We start from the raw sequence: 16957 nt of genomic DNA, 5'->3' as shown, positions 1-16957 counted from the left end.
ATAAAAAAATGAATGATAAATTAAACTACTTTAAAATTAAGAAATTCTGTTCACTAAAATACAAATAAAATAAAAATACAGGTTACATACTGGTGGAAGATATTTATATTACAGGTAACTGACATAGATATATATTCCTGCAAACCAATAAGAAAAGACTCAGAAACTTAATGGAAAAAATGGACAAATGATGTGAAAAAGCATTTTAAAGAACAGGGAAGACATATGACTAATAAGTATACAAAGAGGTGTTCAATTTCATTAGCAATCAGGGAAAAGGAGATCAAGGTCACAATGAGATACCATTTTTGGCAAAAATTAAGAAGTCTGATGCAACTAAGTGTAGAGTGGATGTAGGATAATGGAATTTTCTATATATTGCTGGTGAGAATGTAAATTGGTACAAATACTTTGTAAAACATTTTATCCTTATTTTTAAAGGCATTCACCTAACCTCTGCTCTTGCAGTTCTACTCTTATATCTATACCTAAGAGAAACTTTAAGCATATGCATACAAGGAAATATATCCAAGATTGTCCACAGAAGCATGGCTCATATTGACAAAAAGCTGGAAACAATTCAAATGTCCATTGACAGGATATTGGGCAAATGAATTGTGTTAGAGTCACGTAATAGAATATTACACAGCAATGACAGTGAATGCATTATAGTCATAATGAGTCTTAGTAAAATGTTGAATGAAAGAAGGAAGTTCTAGAATAAAACATATGGTACAATATACTTTCTATAAAGTTTAAGAACAAATATAATGAAATGATTTAAAATACATAATATATATTCTCATATATGAGACATTTGATATAGATAGATCTATCAATATATTAGACATATATTTGATCAAACTAAAAACAAAACAAGGAAATTCCATACAAAATTGAGTTCAGTGATTACCTCTGGAGTGAGGCAAGCAGTGGGTAGAGGAGAGGAGGAATACGTAGGTAGATATAAATTATGGTAATATTTTATGCCTTGGGATGGGTAGCAGCTTTATTGACTGAATTTTTTAAAATAAGAAAATAAAAGATGACAAGAGACAATATATAGAGAACACCTAACATATTGCATTGAACATAGCAAACATTTGATAATCATTACCATTATGATAATAATAGTGGGACAATATTTTGAAACACCTAATATTTTTCTCTCTTTGTAAAACACTCCCACAGCTTTTTCCTGACACCCACTGCCAAGTCTTTGTTGAGGCTATGAAATTGAGGCCCATTTTAAGATTCATCCATCAGTGAAAGAGAGAGCAGATTCACTTAGAACAAAGTATTCATGTTTCTCTTTGAGATGTAAAAATAGTTTTAAAAGCCAATAACAAGGCGATAGTCTGAAAACATATGCTTTGTTAAAAATTAAAAAAAAATTTTATGGAAAGCATATGCTTTTAGTTGTAAAACCCATGTTGTGTTGAGACAGAAAAGAGTTTTCTGAAATTGCTGGAGCTGGTCTATGTATGTAAAAATCTAAACCTGGGATATTGGAGTGGAGTGGAATTTATAAAGATCCAAACCTAGAAGCCTGGTGTGCTAGACTGAATATGGTCCCCCGAAAGGCATCCACATCATCCTGGAACCTATTGTGAATGTTACTTTATTTGGAAAATGGGACTTTGTTGATATGATATGATATGATTAAGTTAGGGACCCTGATTTGGGGAGATTATCCTGGATTATCCAGGTGGGCCCAAAGTTATCACAAGAGTCTGATAAGAGGGATGGAGGTTGAGTCAGAGTCAGAGAAGGCCATGTGATGACTGAAGTAAAGATAGGAATGATGTACTTTGAAGATGGAGCAAAGGGGCACAGCCAAGAAAAACGGCGAGGAAACAGATCCTTCTTTAGAACCCACAGAAGAATTAGTGCTGCAACCTTGAGTTTAGCTCAATAAGACTCATCAGATTTCTGACCTAGAAAACTCTAAGAGAATACATTTTCATTGTTCTAAGCCACAGAGTTTGTGGTAATTTGTTATAGCAGTCATAGGAAATAAATAAAGCTGGAGTCTTTTTTTTTTTTTTTTAAGTAAAGCTTAGAGCAGAAGCAATAAAGTTCTGACATAAAGAAAGAAAAGCAAACAGTCAATCATAAAGAATAGATATTCCAGCTTCTCCAGTTTTTTGAGAGGGAACACATTTCCTGACATCTTGCTGATCTTTCATTTCCTAGCAATTTGGATTTCCTAGAATATCCAAAAAACTTGACCACTAGTCTATCTGGCCATACCTAAATAGATACAGATAAATAGTCTGCTGAGTTTGTTTCCAACTCAACTCATTCAACATTTAAAGGAGAACATGAAATTATATTCCCTCAGTTGAATAAAGAATTCAAGAGAAGAATAAATTAAGGGAAAGTACTAATAAATTACTAAAGGAATTATGGGACTATGGTTGAGCTAGATAATAAAATTATATCAAAGTAACAGAAAACCAACCTGTCCTTTATCCATGTCACTATTTGCATTCTCTGATTCCATTGTCTCTGTCCTTTTCCTCTTTCCTTTTCTAAAAGCTTGGGTATTAGTAATTTCATCTGTTTGGAAGAGCTTCTGCATTTTCTCAAATAGTTATGAAGGGTCTTCTGAAATTTTGGGAGGAGGGAATGCCCATGTAGATGATCTATTCTGGACGCAGCCCCAAAGTTAATATTTTTCCTTAAAACAAAAACAAAAACAAAAAGGACACAGTATATTTACAATTGTATGTTTCATGATAGCATTAGCCATTCATGTTGACTATTTTTATTCAATGCTTCTCTATTTTCCTCTCCCCCACTGACCGATTTTCTACATCTTTTCATTTGATTCAAAGGTCTTTCAATTTCATCATCATCACCAGGATGTTCATTGTATCCATGATCTGATTTGCAGGCAGCTGCCACTTACAAAATCAAATAGTGTAAAGTTTTGCCATCTTTACAAATTTTTTCTTGTCAATCAGTTGTGAGCAGTCTAAAAAACAAAGTAGAAAAGTTATACATTTAAGCAAACAGTATCTCAGAGGACTGAAATTATACATCTTGAAAAAAAAGGACATTCATATTAGCAGATCATGCCAGAACCAAACTATTCCAGAGAGATTTAATAAAACAATACGAATTGCTTTAGAGTTTTTTTTCTTTTAAACTGGAAACCCAGAAATCTTGAGATGAAAGATTGTCTTTGGTGTAAACTGAAAATTATACCATAAAGAATGGGGAAAAAATCTTGAAGGTATTTCATAAAAATGGTAAAGGGATAGTCATTTTTCAAAACTAAATCAAGTAGATATTTGTTTTTACATAAAATAGAATTGAAATGATCAAAATTTAAGTTTGCCACACAGAAGTAATGTAGCACATTATGTCTCATACACTTATTACTTGCATATATTTGGTTTATTTGTATGAAAAATATTTAATTATAAATAATAAAACTTTATAGAATACCAAAACTGAGTTTAGAACAGACTTCAAGAACGTGTGGACTATTAGTGAGAGGGTGAAATATGCTACTTATCAAATTACGCTGAGTTATTATTTTAAGGACTATGGTTCTTTTGCCTATTTTAAGAGGAATTCATTCTCTCTACTCAAAGCATAAAATAATGTTGGGGGTGGTCTTGTCAAAATTGCCTGTACCTCTCTATTGCTTGCATTTTTTAAATTATTAGTTTGATATGGACAAGATCTCTGATGCATGTGAGTTGGTTTGACAGTCTAGTCCTTTGTGCTAGCTCAGGTGCTATTCCTGTATCTGAAAGCTTAACATACGTTTTCAAAGAGTCACAAGAAGCCATTTTGGCAAGACCATCCCCAATATTATTTTATGTAGGGATTAAATAAGAAAAAGTGTAGGGTATCCTGCTGGTTCCCTAGGGCCTTCCTGCTCATGTCATATACACACTCTGAGATCCAGAATAGCCGAAGTCTCTAAATGAGGTTTGAGGGTCACCAGACACAGTGGGAGCATTTAAATTATGGCACATCTCCATTATATACCTTAGAATTTCATAGCTTGTATGTCATTCTCTAGGGAGTTATAAATCCATCGATTCTAGCTTTGTTTTAATACCCTCAATTGCAAGCCAGGGATATACTGCTAAGAGTATTCATTTGATCAAATCTCTTCTTCTAGCAAATATCACTAGTATATTTATCTAGAGCAGGGGGTAACAGTATTACCTTTTACAGTGACTTTTTCTGTAAAGGGACAGATAATAAATATTTTAGGCTTTGCAGACCAAGAGGCAAAATCAAGGATATTATATACATCTGGAACAAGAGAAAAAAATGTCCATAAATTTTTATTCACAAAATTCAAAATATTATAACATTAATAATTGAGTACAACTTTTTGTAAGACTTTTGTAAGATCTATCTACTAATGAGAAGAATGAAATTCTTTTTTTAAATAACAACATTTCCCTTAACTGGGGTTCAAAGTTAGTGTTTGTTATCAAAATTATTTGCAAATGCCCATCTCAGTGCAAATCTGCAATGAGATTTTATGTATTTTTTTAAAATGTCTTTCATGTAGATAGCTACTTCTAAATACTGATAATATACAAGCTTATCTTTTAACTGAGACAAAATTTACACAACATACTTTATGTTTTATACTTTACCATTTTAAAGTATACAGTTTTTATTACATTCACAATGTTGTGCAACCATCACCATACCTAATTCCACAATATTTCTTCACCACAAAAAGAAACTCTGTACCTTCAAAATATGAGCTTATAATTTTACTGAGCATATTCGTGTATTCATATAGAAGGCATTTACAGAATTTCTCTTAATTCTTCTCTTGATATTTGCCTTTTAGATGTCATTACATTGTAGACCAATCACTTCCAATTAAAGGTCAAGTAGATTCTCCTCAATTGTACAGTTAAATGGATTTTGAAGCATAGAAATTTCCTTTGCATTGAGATCCAAAACACAGTTCTGGAACTATAATTTGAACTTGGAAAACATATCTACTGCACATTTGTGTAGGCATGGAGAATTCATTTCTTGTTTTAACTTTTGACAGCAGGGAAAATATATAAAGCAGCTTGACATTACTTGTAAGGCACAAATCATTTGTTATTCAAATGACTTTAGCTCAGTATAAATTTTGCGTATAAAGGGCTGCTTTGCCTTGTAATTTTATTTTGAATTCATGAAGAAACATGATCAAGTCTATAGCAAAAGCTAATTTCCAAAGCCATTCAGTGTTTTAGAAGAGTAGTTGAGAGTAGTTCTTCAGAAAAATATCAGTCTCAGCCCTGAACTCAAACCTTTGCAGTAAAACTTTATCACTGCGAAGCTCTCAAAATGCTGTGAGGTAGGACAAGTCAGCATATTCAGCTTCTATCTCTGACAAAATTCATGAAACTGATGATGGCTTAGTTCACAAGAACAAATGAAATTCAATAATGCATGATATTTTCAGAATTTGATATGCTGAATACTAAAATTCATATGGAAATTCAAAGGACCCAGAAGACCCATGATAATCTTGTAAGAGAAGAAACTTAGAGGACTCAAACTTCCTGATTTCGAAACTTGCTACACAGCTAAAGTAATCAAGACAGTGAAGTCATGGTTTAAGGACAGACATAAATCAATAGAATAGAATTGAGAGTCCAGAAATAAACCCTTACATCTATGGTCAATTGATTCTTGACAAGGGTGCCAAGACAATTAAATGGGGAAAGAAAAGTCTTTTCAACAAATGGTGCTAGGACAGTTTAATAGCCACCTACAAGAGAATTATGTTGATCCTTCACTACACCATGCAAAAAAAAATGAACTCAAAAATGGGTCATAAATATGAAAGAAAGGGCTAAAACTAAAAAACTCTTGGAAAAAACTTAAAAGTAAATCTTCGTTATCCATTTTAGTGGTGAAATTTTCATATGTTAATTGTAAAAATATTTGTATTTTCATATTTTCCTGAAATCAGGAAAATATTTAGTAACATAGGCCATTACTATAGCAATGCAGTTATTTGTAGGAACTTTCTACTCGATATTTTGAGAACATTCACAGTTTTGACAGCTGATCAAATGGTATTTAAGTTAGTGCTTAATACTTAGAATTTAAGAACTTTGCTATCTGATTTTGTAGATATTTTCCTTGGTGCCCAAATTTTAAATTGGTTTATAAACTTACTGACTGCACAAATACAGGCTTTACAATGATTATATGGACACTTTATTTGAATATGCCTATGGTTAAGCTAACTAAGATAACCATTTTTGGTAGTTCTAAGTGTATTGTTTGTTTTCTTAAATGAAAAAAAAAAGTAAATCTTCGTAAGGTGGAGTTATAACCGAGAAAGTAGGACTTAACAAGTGAGTATGACTGTTGGGTCATTATATTGATATTTCTTTTAGTCTCCAGTGTCTTAGAGCAGCTAGAAGGAAAAACCTGAAATCGCAGAACCGTAACCCATACCCAAACCTTGAAATCTGTTCTATAACTACGTGTTACAATATACTTTGAAATTTATTGCTTTTTTGTATATATATTTCAGAATAAAAAATGTTTAAAGAAAGTAAGACTTCGTGACCTTAGGTTAGGCAATGACTTCTTAGGTATGACATCCGAAAATCAGTTTTGCAAATGATACTATCAAGACACTAAAAAGGCAGCCCATAGAATGGAAGAAAATATTTGCAAATCATTTATCTGATAAGAAACTTGTATAAAGAATAAATATATAATGCAACAGTAAAAAGAAAATAACTGAATTAGAAAAATGAACAAAATAGGTATTACTCCAAAGAAAATATATAAATGGCCAATAAACAAATGAAAAGAGGCTCAATGTCAGTAATCATTAGAGAACTGCAAATCAAAAACACAATGAGATATCACTTCACACCCATTAGGATGGCCATAATAAAAAAAATGGAAAATAACAAGTATCTGCAAGGGTGTGGAGAAATGAAACTTTGTACATTGCTGGTAGGAATGGAAAATGTTACAGCTGTGTTGAAAACAGTTTCTCAATAAGTAAAACAGAATGGATTACCGTATGACCTAATAATTCCACTCTTAGAAATGAATCCAAACAATTGAAAACAGGCTTTCAAGCAAACACTTGCACACAAATGTTCATAGCAGCTCTATTTGCAATAGCCAAAAGCTGGAAACAACCCAATTGTCCATTAGCAGAAGAACAAACAAAATGTGATATATTCATACCATGGAATATTTTATTTAGTCATAAAAAGGAATGAAGCACTGATGATATATGCTACACTATTTTATGAATTTTGGTAATATGCTAAGAAGTTTGACACAAGAGCCACATATTATATGATTCCATCTATATGTAATATCAGAACAGGCAAATTCATGGAGACAGGAAGCAGACTAGTGTTTACCAGGGACTGGGGAGAGGGAGAATGGGGATTGGCTGCATAATGGGTACAAGGTTTTCATACAGGGTGATATAAAAGTTCACGAACTACATAGTGATGATGTTTACAAAACATTGTCAATGTACTTAATGCCACTGAATTGAAATGATTTGAAATGGTTAAAATGGGAAATTTATGTTATTTGGATTTACTGCAATAAGAAGAATAACTATATTGTTCAACTAGAACTTCTATGGTTCTTCTTTAAAGTATTTTGAGATAATATGTTGATAATTTTTATAGGCAATAGACTATACTTATTTTTTTTATTCTGCTTCATATATAAGTACTAAATGAGGTAAAAAAGTAAGAAAACTAATGGGACTGTATGAAATGAATGAAATTACCTATTCATATATATAAGAACATAGAATATGATTAAAGTAAAACTTTTAATAAGTAGGGGAAGGAAGCTTTATTCAGTAAATGATAGTAAGATAATTGGTGAATGAAAAAAAATCAAATTATATTTCTATTTCAAACCACATTCCATAAAGGATTCTAGATTGGAAAGTGAAAACTGGAATCATACAAAAAACAAAAACAAGAAAAAGATGCCAAGAGTCACTATTTAACATTGTACTGGAAGTTCTAACCAGAACAATTAGTCAAGAAAAATAAATAAAAAGCACGAAAATTGGAAAGAAAGAAATAAAACTTTCCCTGTCTACAGATGACATGATCCTATATATAGAAAATCCTTAAATCTATGGCAAAGCTACTAGAGCTAATAAATGAATTCAGCAAAGTGGTGGAGTACAATATCAATGCTCAAAAATCAGTAGTGTTTCTAAACACAGATAACAAACAATTTGAAAAAGAAATAAAGAAAACAAATCCATTTACAATAACAACTAAAAGAATAAAATATCTGGGAATAAGTTTAGTGAAGAATATCAAGACTTGTATATGGAAAATAACAGAACATTGCTAAGAGAAATCAAAGAAGACAAATAAATCGAAGCCTATTCTATATTCATGGATTGGAAGGCTAAATATCATTAAGATGGCCATATTATCAAACCAATTTATAGATTCAGTGCAATCCCATTCAAGACTCCAATAAATTTATTTGCAGAAACAGAAAAGCCAAGCCTCAAATTTATATGGATGGGTAAGGGGCCCCAAATAGCTAAAGCCATCTTGAAAAACTAGAATGAAATTGGAGGACTCACACTTCCGCATCTTAAAATTTATTACAAAGCCACAGTAATCAAAACAGTAAGGACAGACATACAGACCAGTGGAATTTAATTGAGAGTTTAGAATTAAACTTTCACATCTGTGGCTAGTTGATAAAGGATGCTAAGTCTACTCAATAGGGAAACTATAGTCTCTTCAACAAATAATGTTGGAAAGACTGAATATACTCATGGAAATGTATGAAGGTGGACCCCTACCTCACACAGTATACAAAAATTAACTTAAAATGGATCAAACCTAAATATAAGTACCAAAACTATAAAACTCTTAGAAGAAAACATAGGGAAGCATCTTTGGGACCTTGTGTTAGGTACTGGTATCTTAGATGTTACACTCAAAGCATGAACAACAAAAGAAAACATAGATAAAAGAGATTTCACCAAAATTAAAAACTTTTATACACTGAAGGACTTCATCACAAAAGTAAAAAGACAACCTACACAATGAGAAAAAATATTTGGAAACCACATATCTGAAAAACATTTTAATATCCAGCATATATAATGAAATCCTATAACAGTAACAATAATGAACAAATAATCGTCAATTAAAAATGGGCAAAAGACTCTAACTGACATCCAAAGAAGACATATATGTGTATATATATAGCCAGAAAGCACATGAAAAGATGCTCAACATCATTAGGTGTCAAGGAAATGGAAATCAAAACCACGAGATACCATTTCACACTCATTAGAATGGTTACTATTTGAGAAACTTAAAATTACAAAAGTTAGAGAAGATGTGGAGAAATACAAACACCTATTCACTGTTGGTGGGAATATAAATGGTGCAACTGCTGTTGACTATAGTTTAGAAGCTCCTGAGAAAGTTGAAAATAGAATTAACATATGACCTGACAATCCCACTTCTAGACATATACTCAGAAGAACTGAGAGCAGGTACTTGAACAGATATTTGCACATCGGTGTTTACAGTGGTATTATTCACATTTGCCAAAAGAGAGAAGCAATATATCTTTTTAAATAGAACATAAATAATACAAGCGTCCAATCAACAGATGAACAGGTAAACACAATGTGGTATATACATACAATAGAATATTATTCAGCAGTAAAAAGGAATGAAGGTTTGACACACACAACAACATAGGGGAACCTTGAAGACTTCAAGTTAAGTGAAATAAGTCAGACACAAAAGAAAAATTATTGTATGATCTCATACAATAATAGTCCATAGTTTACACTATAATTCACTGTGTTGTGCAGTCCTATGATTTTTTTAAAAACAAAAAACATATTCTAGTAACATATATACACCCTAAACTTTTTCTTTTAACCACATTCAACTATATATTTCAGTGCTGTTAATTACATTCACAGCGTTGTACAACCATCACCACCGTCTATTACCAAAGCATTTCCATCATCCCAAATAGAAACTTTACACCAATTAAGCATTAACTCTTAATGATATGGAATAATTAGAATAAGCAAACTCATAGAATCAGAAGCTAGAATATAGGTTTCCAGGGGCTGGGTTGGGGATAGGAACAAAGAGTTAATGCTTAATTGGTATAAAGTTTCTATTTGGGATGATGGAAATGCTTTGGTAATAGACGGTGGTGATGGTTGTACAACGCTGTGAATGTAATTAACAGCACTGAAATATATAGTTGAATGTGGTTAAAAGAAAAAGTTTAGGGTGTATATATGTTACTAGAATATATTTTTTGTTTTAAAAAAATCATAGGACTGCACAACACAGTGAATTATAGTGTAAACTATGGACTACAGTTAATAGTATAATTTAATAATATTGTTTCATCAATTTTAGCAAAGATACCACACTAATGCAAAGTCTTAATAATAGGGAACATTGCATGTGTTAGGGAACTCTGTAGTTTTCTGAATGATTTTTCTGTCAACCTACAGTTTCTATACAAAAAAATTAGCTTACAAAAATGTAGCTTTTGTATTATCCTATATGGTATTAAACTTTTCATCTGCTGATATGATTTTGTTAAAAAGCAAATTCCTCAAAAACCAAAAAAAATAATAAAATTAAAAAGCAAATCTTCAAGTTCCTTCACCAACATGCAATTCATTCAAGACCAAACAAAACAGACATAGTAAATTTCTTTTAGAATCCCTACTTTTCATTAGATTTCAGACCCATTTTCCATAATACCATCCATAAACAGGTAGAATATTTACAAATTCAGATGGAATATTGCAAGCACGTGTATACATCAAACACTACTTATTAGTTTCTGGTAACTTATGAAAATTCACCATGTAGATATTCGCCCCGCCCTAGTCCTATTTTTCTTCTTCTTTTTTAAAGAAAGCATTTCATTAATCCCCTACATAGTTACAGGGATCAAGATTAAACATAACAGTCAAAGGAATATCTTAGATGTGTTGTTGGATTAATAATATAAGTCAGTGGCTTTCAAACATTTTTTTTGACTTCTGTTTACCATAAAATAATACATTTTACATTTGGACCCAGAAAACACACATGTATGTGTACACACAAAATACTAAAACAAAAATTTCATGAAACAATGTTTACCTTTACTACATGTGATCTGCTCACTAAATTTCTACCTACTAATTCCATTTTTAAAAAGTGTTGGTGATGGCACATTACATTCATTTCACAACCCAGTAATGGGTTACAATCTATTCTTTGAAAAAACATGATCCAAACTATGGAAAAAAATAATATCTAAGAAACAGGCAGAGAAAAAGTTGAGTTTTGAAACTAATGAAAGCAAATGAAGGTAATAAAATATAAATTCTCAATGTATTTAGGTTTACTTTTAGTAAATCAATGACAAAATTAAAGCAGGAATTCAGCAATGCAAAAGCTGCCTGTAAAATTCTGAAAGGCAAAAGTCACCAAACTTAAGGAAATTAAATGAATATTGAAATATAATTCAGGTATCTCATCTGCCCTTGTATATAAAGTTCTATATCATTAGTTAAATTAAAATTGTGAAAGACAGGTACAACACTACAATACAAAACCTATGTATACTTTCATAAAAGTTTGGATTGCTTTCTATACATATGAGACCTGGAATGTATAGAGATAAAAGACCCCCTGCACTACTGAGATCAGAGTATGAATTAAACACTCCCATCTAGATGAGTCTCAAAGTGCAAGGAAAATAGTTATTCTAAATATCCAGTGGCTGGTTTAACAACTTCTGTGAAATGAACCAGTAGTTGGAGCCCAGCTTCTAGCCAGCTAGTACATGGGTGAGGAAGATATTCATATTATAAAAAAACTATGTATTCGCTAGAGGAAGAGTGATTGGGATTGGAATGTCTCTAAATGAGAGGGTGCTAGTGGGATTGAATCATGTCCCCCACAAAAGGTTTGCTCAGGTTCAACCCCCCCTAGTCTTCTGAGTGTGACCTATTTGTAAACAGGACCTGTGAAGATGTTATAAGTTAAGATGTGCCCAAAATGAATGAGAGTGGACCTTATCCATTATGGTCTAAATCCTTATAAGCAAAGAACTTTGGAAAGAGAGACAAACCACCAGGAACAGCCAGAAGCTGGAAGTGAACGGAACCCGGAAGAGAAAGGAAAAGACACTGCCACGTGAAGGAAAAACCAAGGAACCCTAAAGATTGTTGGAAAAGCCTGAAGACACCCACCCTGGGAGGAAGCAACCCTTCTAACCTCTGAAACCATGAGTCGATAAATTCCTTTTGAATCATATTTGTTTCAGCAGCTAGGATATTAAAATAGGTGCCTTCTCCTGCAGTACCAAGCGGCACTCAGCTGAACAAAGAAGTGTTTGGATGGCTTTCTTATCAGTCAAGGTATTCTTGATATTTGGGGCAAAAATGTCTAGGTTTTACTAATATCTATTAAGGAGATTTTCAACTTACTCTTTCTACTCCCTCCATTTTCAAATGACATCAAAAACATTTTCAAATTCTGAGTTGTTCCAGCAATATCCTGAGTAAAACGGAGATTAACATACTTTAGGATGGTTCAACAATGTGGCCAAATTAAGACAGCATTACTTAGACTGGATTTGAGATTATACATGAGACTATATCTAAGAAATATATTTCAGGGACTGGAGACCGTAACCATTTAAAATTTTCCCTAATGGTAAAGGGGAAAAAAATATTATTATTTGGCCAGAGTTTGGGATACTTTTATTGAAGCTAATTCAACAACTAAGCAGTAGTATCATGCATAGTCACGAATGGTCACGTATGTAACCATTCTAGGAAAGGAATTCATTAAGCTCCCTATACTGCCCTCATATGACATCCTCATATCTTTCTAATCCTGTCTCCTTCACTTGAGAGAATAAATATTATAGCTAGCATTTACTGAGTGCTTACTATTTTTAAGGTATTATTCTAAGTATCCAACCTGTACTAACTCATTAAACCTTACATCACCCTCTGGAGCAGGCACAATTATTATTCACATTTTATAGATGAGTGAACTGGGGCTCCTGGTGGTCCCTGGCAAAAACTCCTAAGCATGCTAAAGAAATCATGCTTAGAAAGTAATCAAGTCAGCTTTGCAACAGGTTCTGCTCAATTCCGGGTACTAGGCTTTTGCTTTCTTTGCTAAATCCTTACAAGTCTTCCTTATCCAAGTTTCTGCCTAATATTTCTGTTACTCCCATGACCAAAGTTTTGCCTTGGTCACCAAGTGTTTCTTGGGACTATAGTTCTGCTCCAAAAGGAGTGTCAGAAATCCTCTCTTTCTTTGCCCCTCGAGATTCATTCTCCAGCTATCTGCATTCTGTTTTCTATAACTGGAGATCTTCCTGTCTGGGCTCCCTTGCCCTCTTTTCAGTTGGGTTTGGCCAACAGGGAGCCTCAGCAGATGAGAGGGAGGGAGGACAGTGAGTTAGGAGAATTTATCCTCCTGGCTCCTTTCCTGTAGTGTCACCGCAGGCAGGCTATGTCCCTCAAGGAAGGCTCACAGCCCCTCTAACTGCTGTCCTCTCTATATGACCATCTCCTTGCAGGGTGCAATAACCACTCCCTTCTCTCATTTCTTTGCACCCAGAGATGGTAACATTTCTACTATTCCTAGCTCTGGGGTACAGCACTATCTCTTGTGGTTTCCCTGTACCCAATCTATGCCTCCTTGTTTAGTCCCTTTAAGACCCTCTTAAGTTATTCTATTTTCAGTAGGCCACCTGTTTTCTACCAGGACCCTTACTGATGTAACATGGTGGGGTCCCTCATATCTCCTGACTGTGTTTAGTTTTTTTTATTGTAAACCAGGACATTCTTTCTGCTGCCAGGATTTCCACTTGTTATCTCCTTAATGGATATCTGATGTTGACAATGTGCCTCAATTTACATTATTTTTTTGCTGGAGTATTCCCATTCTAATATTGGATAAGGCTGATATTTCTGATTATCATGGTCTGACTTGATTCATGCTATCACTGATCAAGCTCTATTTCTAGTGGTGAAGGGGTTGTTCAAAGAAAAGGGAAACAAACCTCTCTGTTTTGCTCTCTGATATCTACCACTGGTGTTGCTAGTGCCATTGTTTCCACACATTTTAGGTCCATTATCTGCACCAGAGTCTTTCTTCTGCTTTTGTTCTCCAGATTTGGTAAGAGAACCAGGTGCTACACGACCCAGCCTCTTTGTTACTTGTACTTGTTCTGGGAGAAGACTTCTAAGGCAAAGAGGTAATAATTTAGAAAGCCAAGGCTATGAACAGTGGAAGACAATCTTTACCTCCTCTACATGTCACCTTTTCCCCATTAACGGTCAAGAAAAAGTCTGAAATTATGCATGGAAATTTGCACAACCATCTGAAAGTGTGCACAACAAAAGTACTGCAAAACACTGAGGGACTCTCTATACAAGTTTTCCTATTGTCCTAGGGCCTCCCAAATCTTTTATAGGAAGTACCAGTTTTATGAGCATTTTTTCTTTGGCTATTTTATTACTACCTGCCGCCTATCCCCAATATTTATGTGTCATTCCTTTCAATTTATCAAAAACACAGATGCAGAGTTAAACCCAAGGAAGAGTAAGAATCAATGAAAAGTTCTTATTTTAGGATAACTATAAGTTAAGCAAAAGGTGTTCTACTTGGCTTTTCAAAAATTAATGTAGAACATTCCATTTATCTTAAAAGTTGAGAGCAACATGAAATTTCTGTGCTTTTCTGCTTTAGTTAAATGTATTTTATATTAATAAGCTTTTGATCATTTTTTTAAATTCACAAAATGTATTAATTCTGCTACAGAATCAATGCCTATGTATAAAACTCAGGAGTGATCCAACTTCAAATATTAATTTATCTTATGCATTTTAACATGAAAGTACAAGCTTATTTCCCTTTGAAATATTTAATTCATCATACTCTATATTATCATTTATTAATGAAATAACCATTTACCATTTACCAATGTTACTATTAATTTTCTACTTTCAAAAGTTTAGGTCCAAACAAAATTAATGTGCTGAATCACATATTTCAGATAATTTACTTAATAAATCATGTTAAATGGTTTTCCCCCTCTTACCTATTACCAATCATTTTCTCTCTTGGTTCTAAAATTATTTCCTACCACCTCAAAGCAATATTAAAGTAAAAAAAATGGGGCAGTCAGCTATGTTGCAAATTTTTATTAAGTTATTTCTCTACCTCCTATATATATAGGTCATTGGAAGAATACATTCATATATATATATATGAATATATATATATATAAATGAATGAAAGGACTTTGCTACCAATAAATTCATAGAATAATAGAAACTAAAGGGAAATGTAAAAGGCCATCTTCTTCTCTCTGTTACATGTGTTGACAAGCCTGGGTATGGACAGCTACAGGGCATGTCAGTACTAAGAAACCAGTTAAGGATGGAGAAAGCAAGTAGTGATCAAAGGAGGACCAAGGAGATGGATAGAACTATTTAAACGGGCTGAGGCCTAGGAAGTTATATAACAACAAGGAAGGACAGATGGGTACACTGTGGGTTCAAAGTATGCTAGCTAAATTGAAGATTCAGAAGTCTCAAAGACTGAGAGGAACAGGCGAATCCGCAGCAGTGGTGTTTTAAAACCATGTTGTGAGCCCTGGATTCTAAGATAGAGAAACTGCTGGAATAGCCAGAGGGAGACAGAATCTCAGGCAAATGTACATCCTCTTCACAGCAAGAGAAAGACTAAACTTTCCTTCTACCAAAAATTAGGATACTTAGTGAGACATTTTTTTTGTTTGGGTAAAATTTTTCTTTGTAGTAAGTTTGAAACAGTCTTCCGGCCTGAATCTTTTCGAAATATATTTGGTGATGAAGCAGGGTCACGTAAGTGGCTACAAACACAGGCTCTAGAATTAAACTGTCTGGGTCCATAACTCTGACTCCGCCACTTACTACCTATGTAACCTCTTTGTGCCTCCATTTCTCCATCTGTGAAATGGGGAAAATGAAAGTACTTCATTATGAATGAATAGGTTAGGTCTCTTACTAGTATAGCAGTTTGTTAACATTAGTATTTTTAATACTGGAAGGAAATAGGCCCAGATCCCCCTCATTCAAGCTTAGATCAAACATGCTGGGATGGAGAGGGCATTTATAAGCAGTATGTTGCTGATTAACCATGCTGCCTAAGATGCTGTATTAGAAAAACCCCAATCTTCAAACTATAAAAAAAAACTATTAAGAGCTATCCTTTTTATGAAGTTTGACTGGGTAGTCTGCAGTAGTGTTCTTTTTTTTTTTTCAAAGTCCGCCTGGCTCCCCCAAACTTGTTTAGCTTTTTGTAGGTGCTAAGTTAAAATCATGCAAGTGATAGTGATGGGGACACTGCAATGAAATGATGAGTGAAAACCATAATTTTTTTATGGAAAGAACTTGTTAGATTGAAGGATTAGGGAGGTGGTCCAGGGAAATTCCTCACAGGCTAAAAGAGGGAACCACACATCTTGTGTGCTGAGAAACACCTGGAGTGTCTGGTTTGCCCTCATTCACCTGTGTGTGTAGGGGGGTGGGTAGCCTCAGGACAGTCAAGAGAGAGGAAGAGTAGCTGTCCAGCAAGCCCCAACTGACAGGAATTCCTTGGGTGGGGTGGGAGAGGGGGCGGCTGCAACACCAGACGCTGTGTAGATAAAAACTGCAGTGAGTTTTGAAGTGCTGGGCACTAAGTGCTAGCTGTATGATCTTGGATGAATTCCTTACACCTCCAAGGCCCAGGCCCCTCAGCTATAAAATGGGGATGATAGAACCTACCCAGGGCTACTGTGAGGATGAAATGAGTAAATGCTTGTAAAGCATTTAACACAGGCCTAACAGAGTAGATAGGAATCTTTTGCTATCAGCCTAAAAAGATCTAGATTG

The 16957-nt window shown here is 33.8% G+C and overlaps 1 protein-coding gene across 3 annotated transcripts in view; it reads right to left on the bottom strand.

Annotated features, from left to right (window-relative positions):
• BEND6 (BEN domain containing 6) overlaps positions 1-16957 on the bottom strand; it is a 79749-nt gene that overhangs the window by 55569 nt on the left and 7223 nt on the right. For all 3 annotated transcript variants that reach the window (XM_077159240.1, XM_077159239.1, XM_077159241.1), the window contains exons 2-4: positions 4192-4281; positions 2809-2980; positions 2465-2683 (exon numbers count right to left, since the gene is read on the bottom strand). In XM_077159240.1, coding sequence (XP_077015355.1) covers positions 2465-2584 — 120 coding nt within the window. In that variant the 5' untranslated portion in view covers positions 2585-2683; positions 2809-2980; positions 4192-4281. The remainder of the gene's footprint in view (positions 1-2464; positions 2684-2808; positions 2981-4191; positions 4282-16957) is intronic.

The sequence above is a fragment of the Tamandua tetradactyla genome, chromosome 5, assembly GCF_023851605.1.
Source record: "Tamandua tetradactyla isolate mTamTet1 chromosome 5, mTamTet1.pri, whole genome shotgun sequence".
NCBI classification, from domain to species: Eukaryota; Metazoa; Chordata; class Mammalia; order Pilosa; family Myrmecophagidae; genus Tamandua; species Tamandua tetradactyla.
This window is presented reverse-complemented; position numbering and strand designations above follow the sequence as displayed.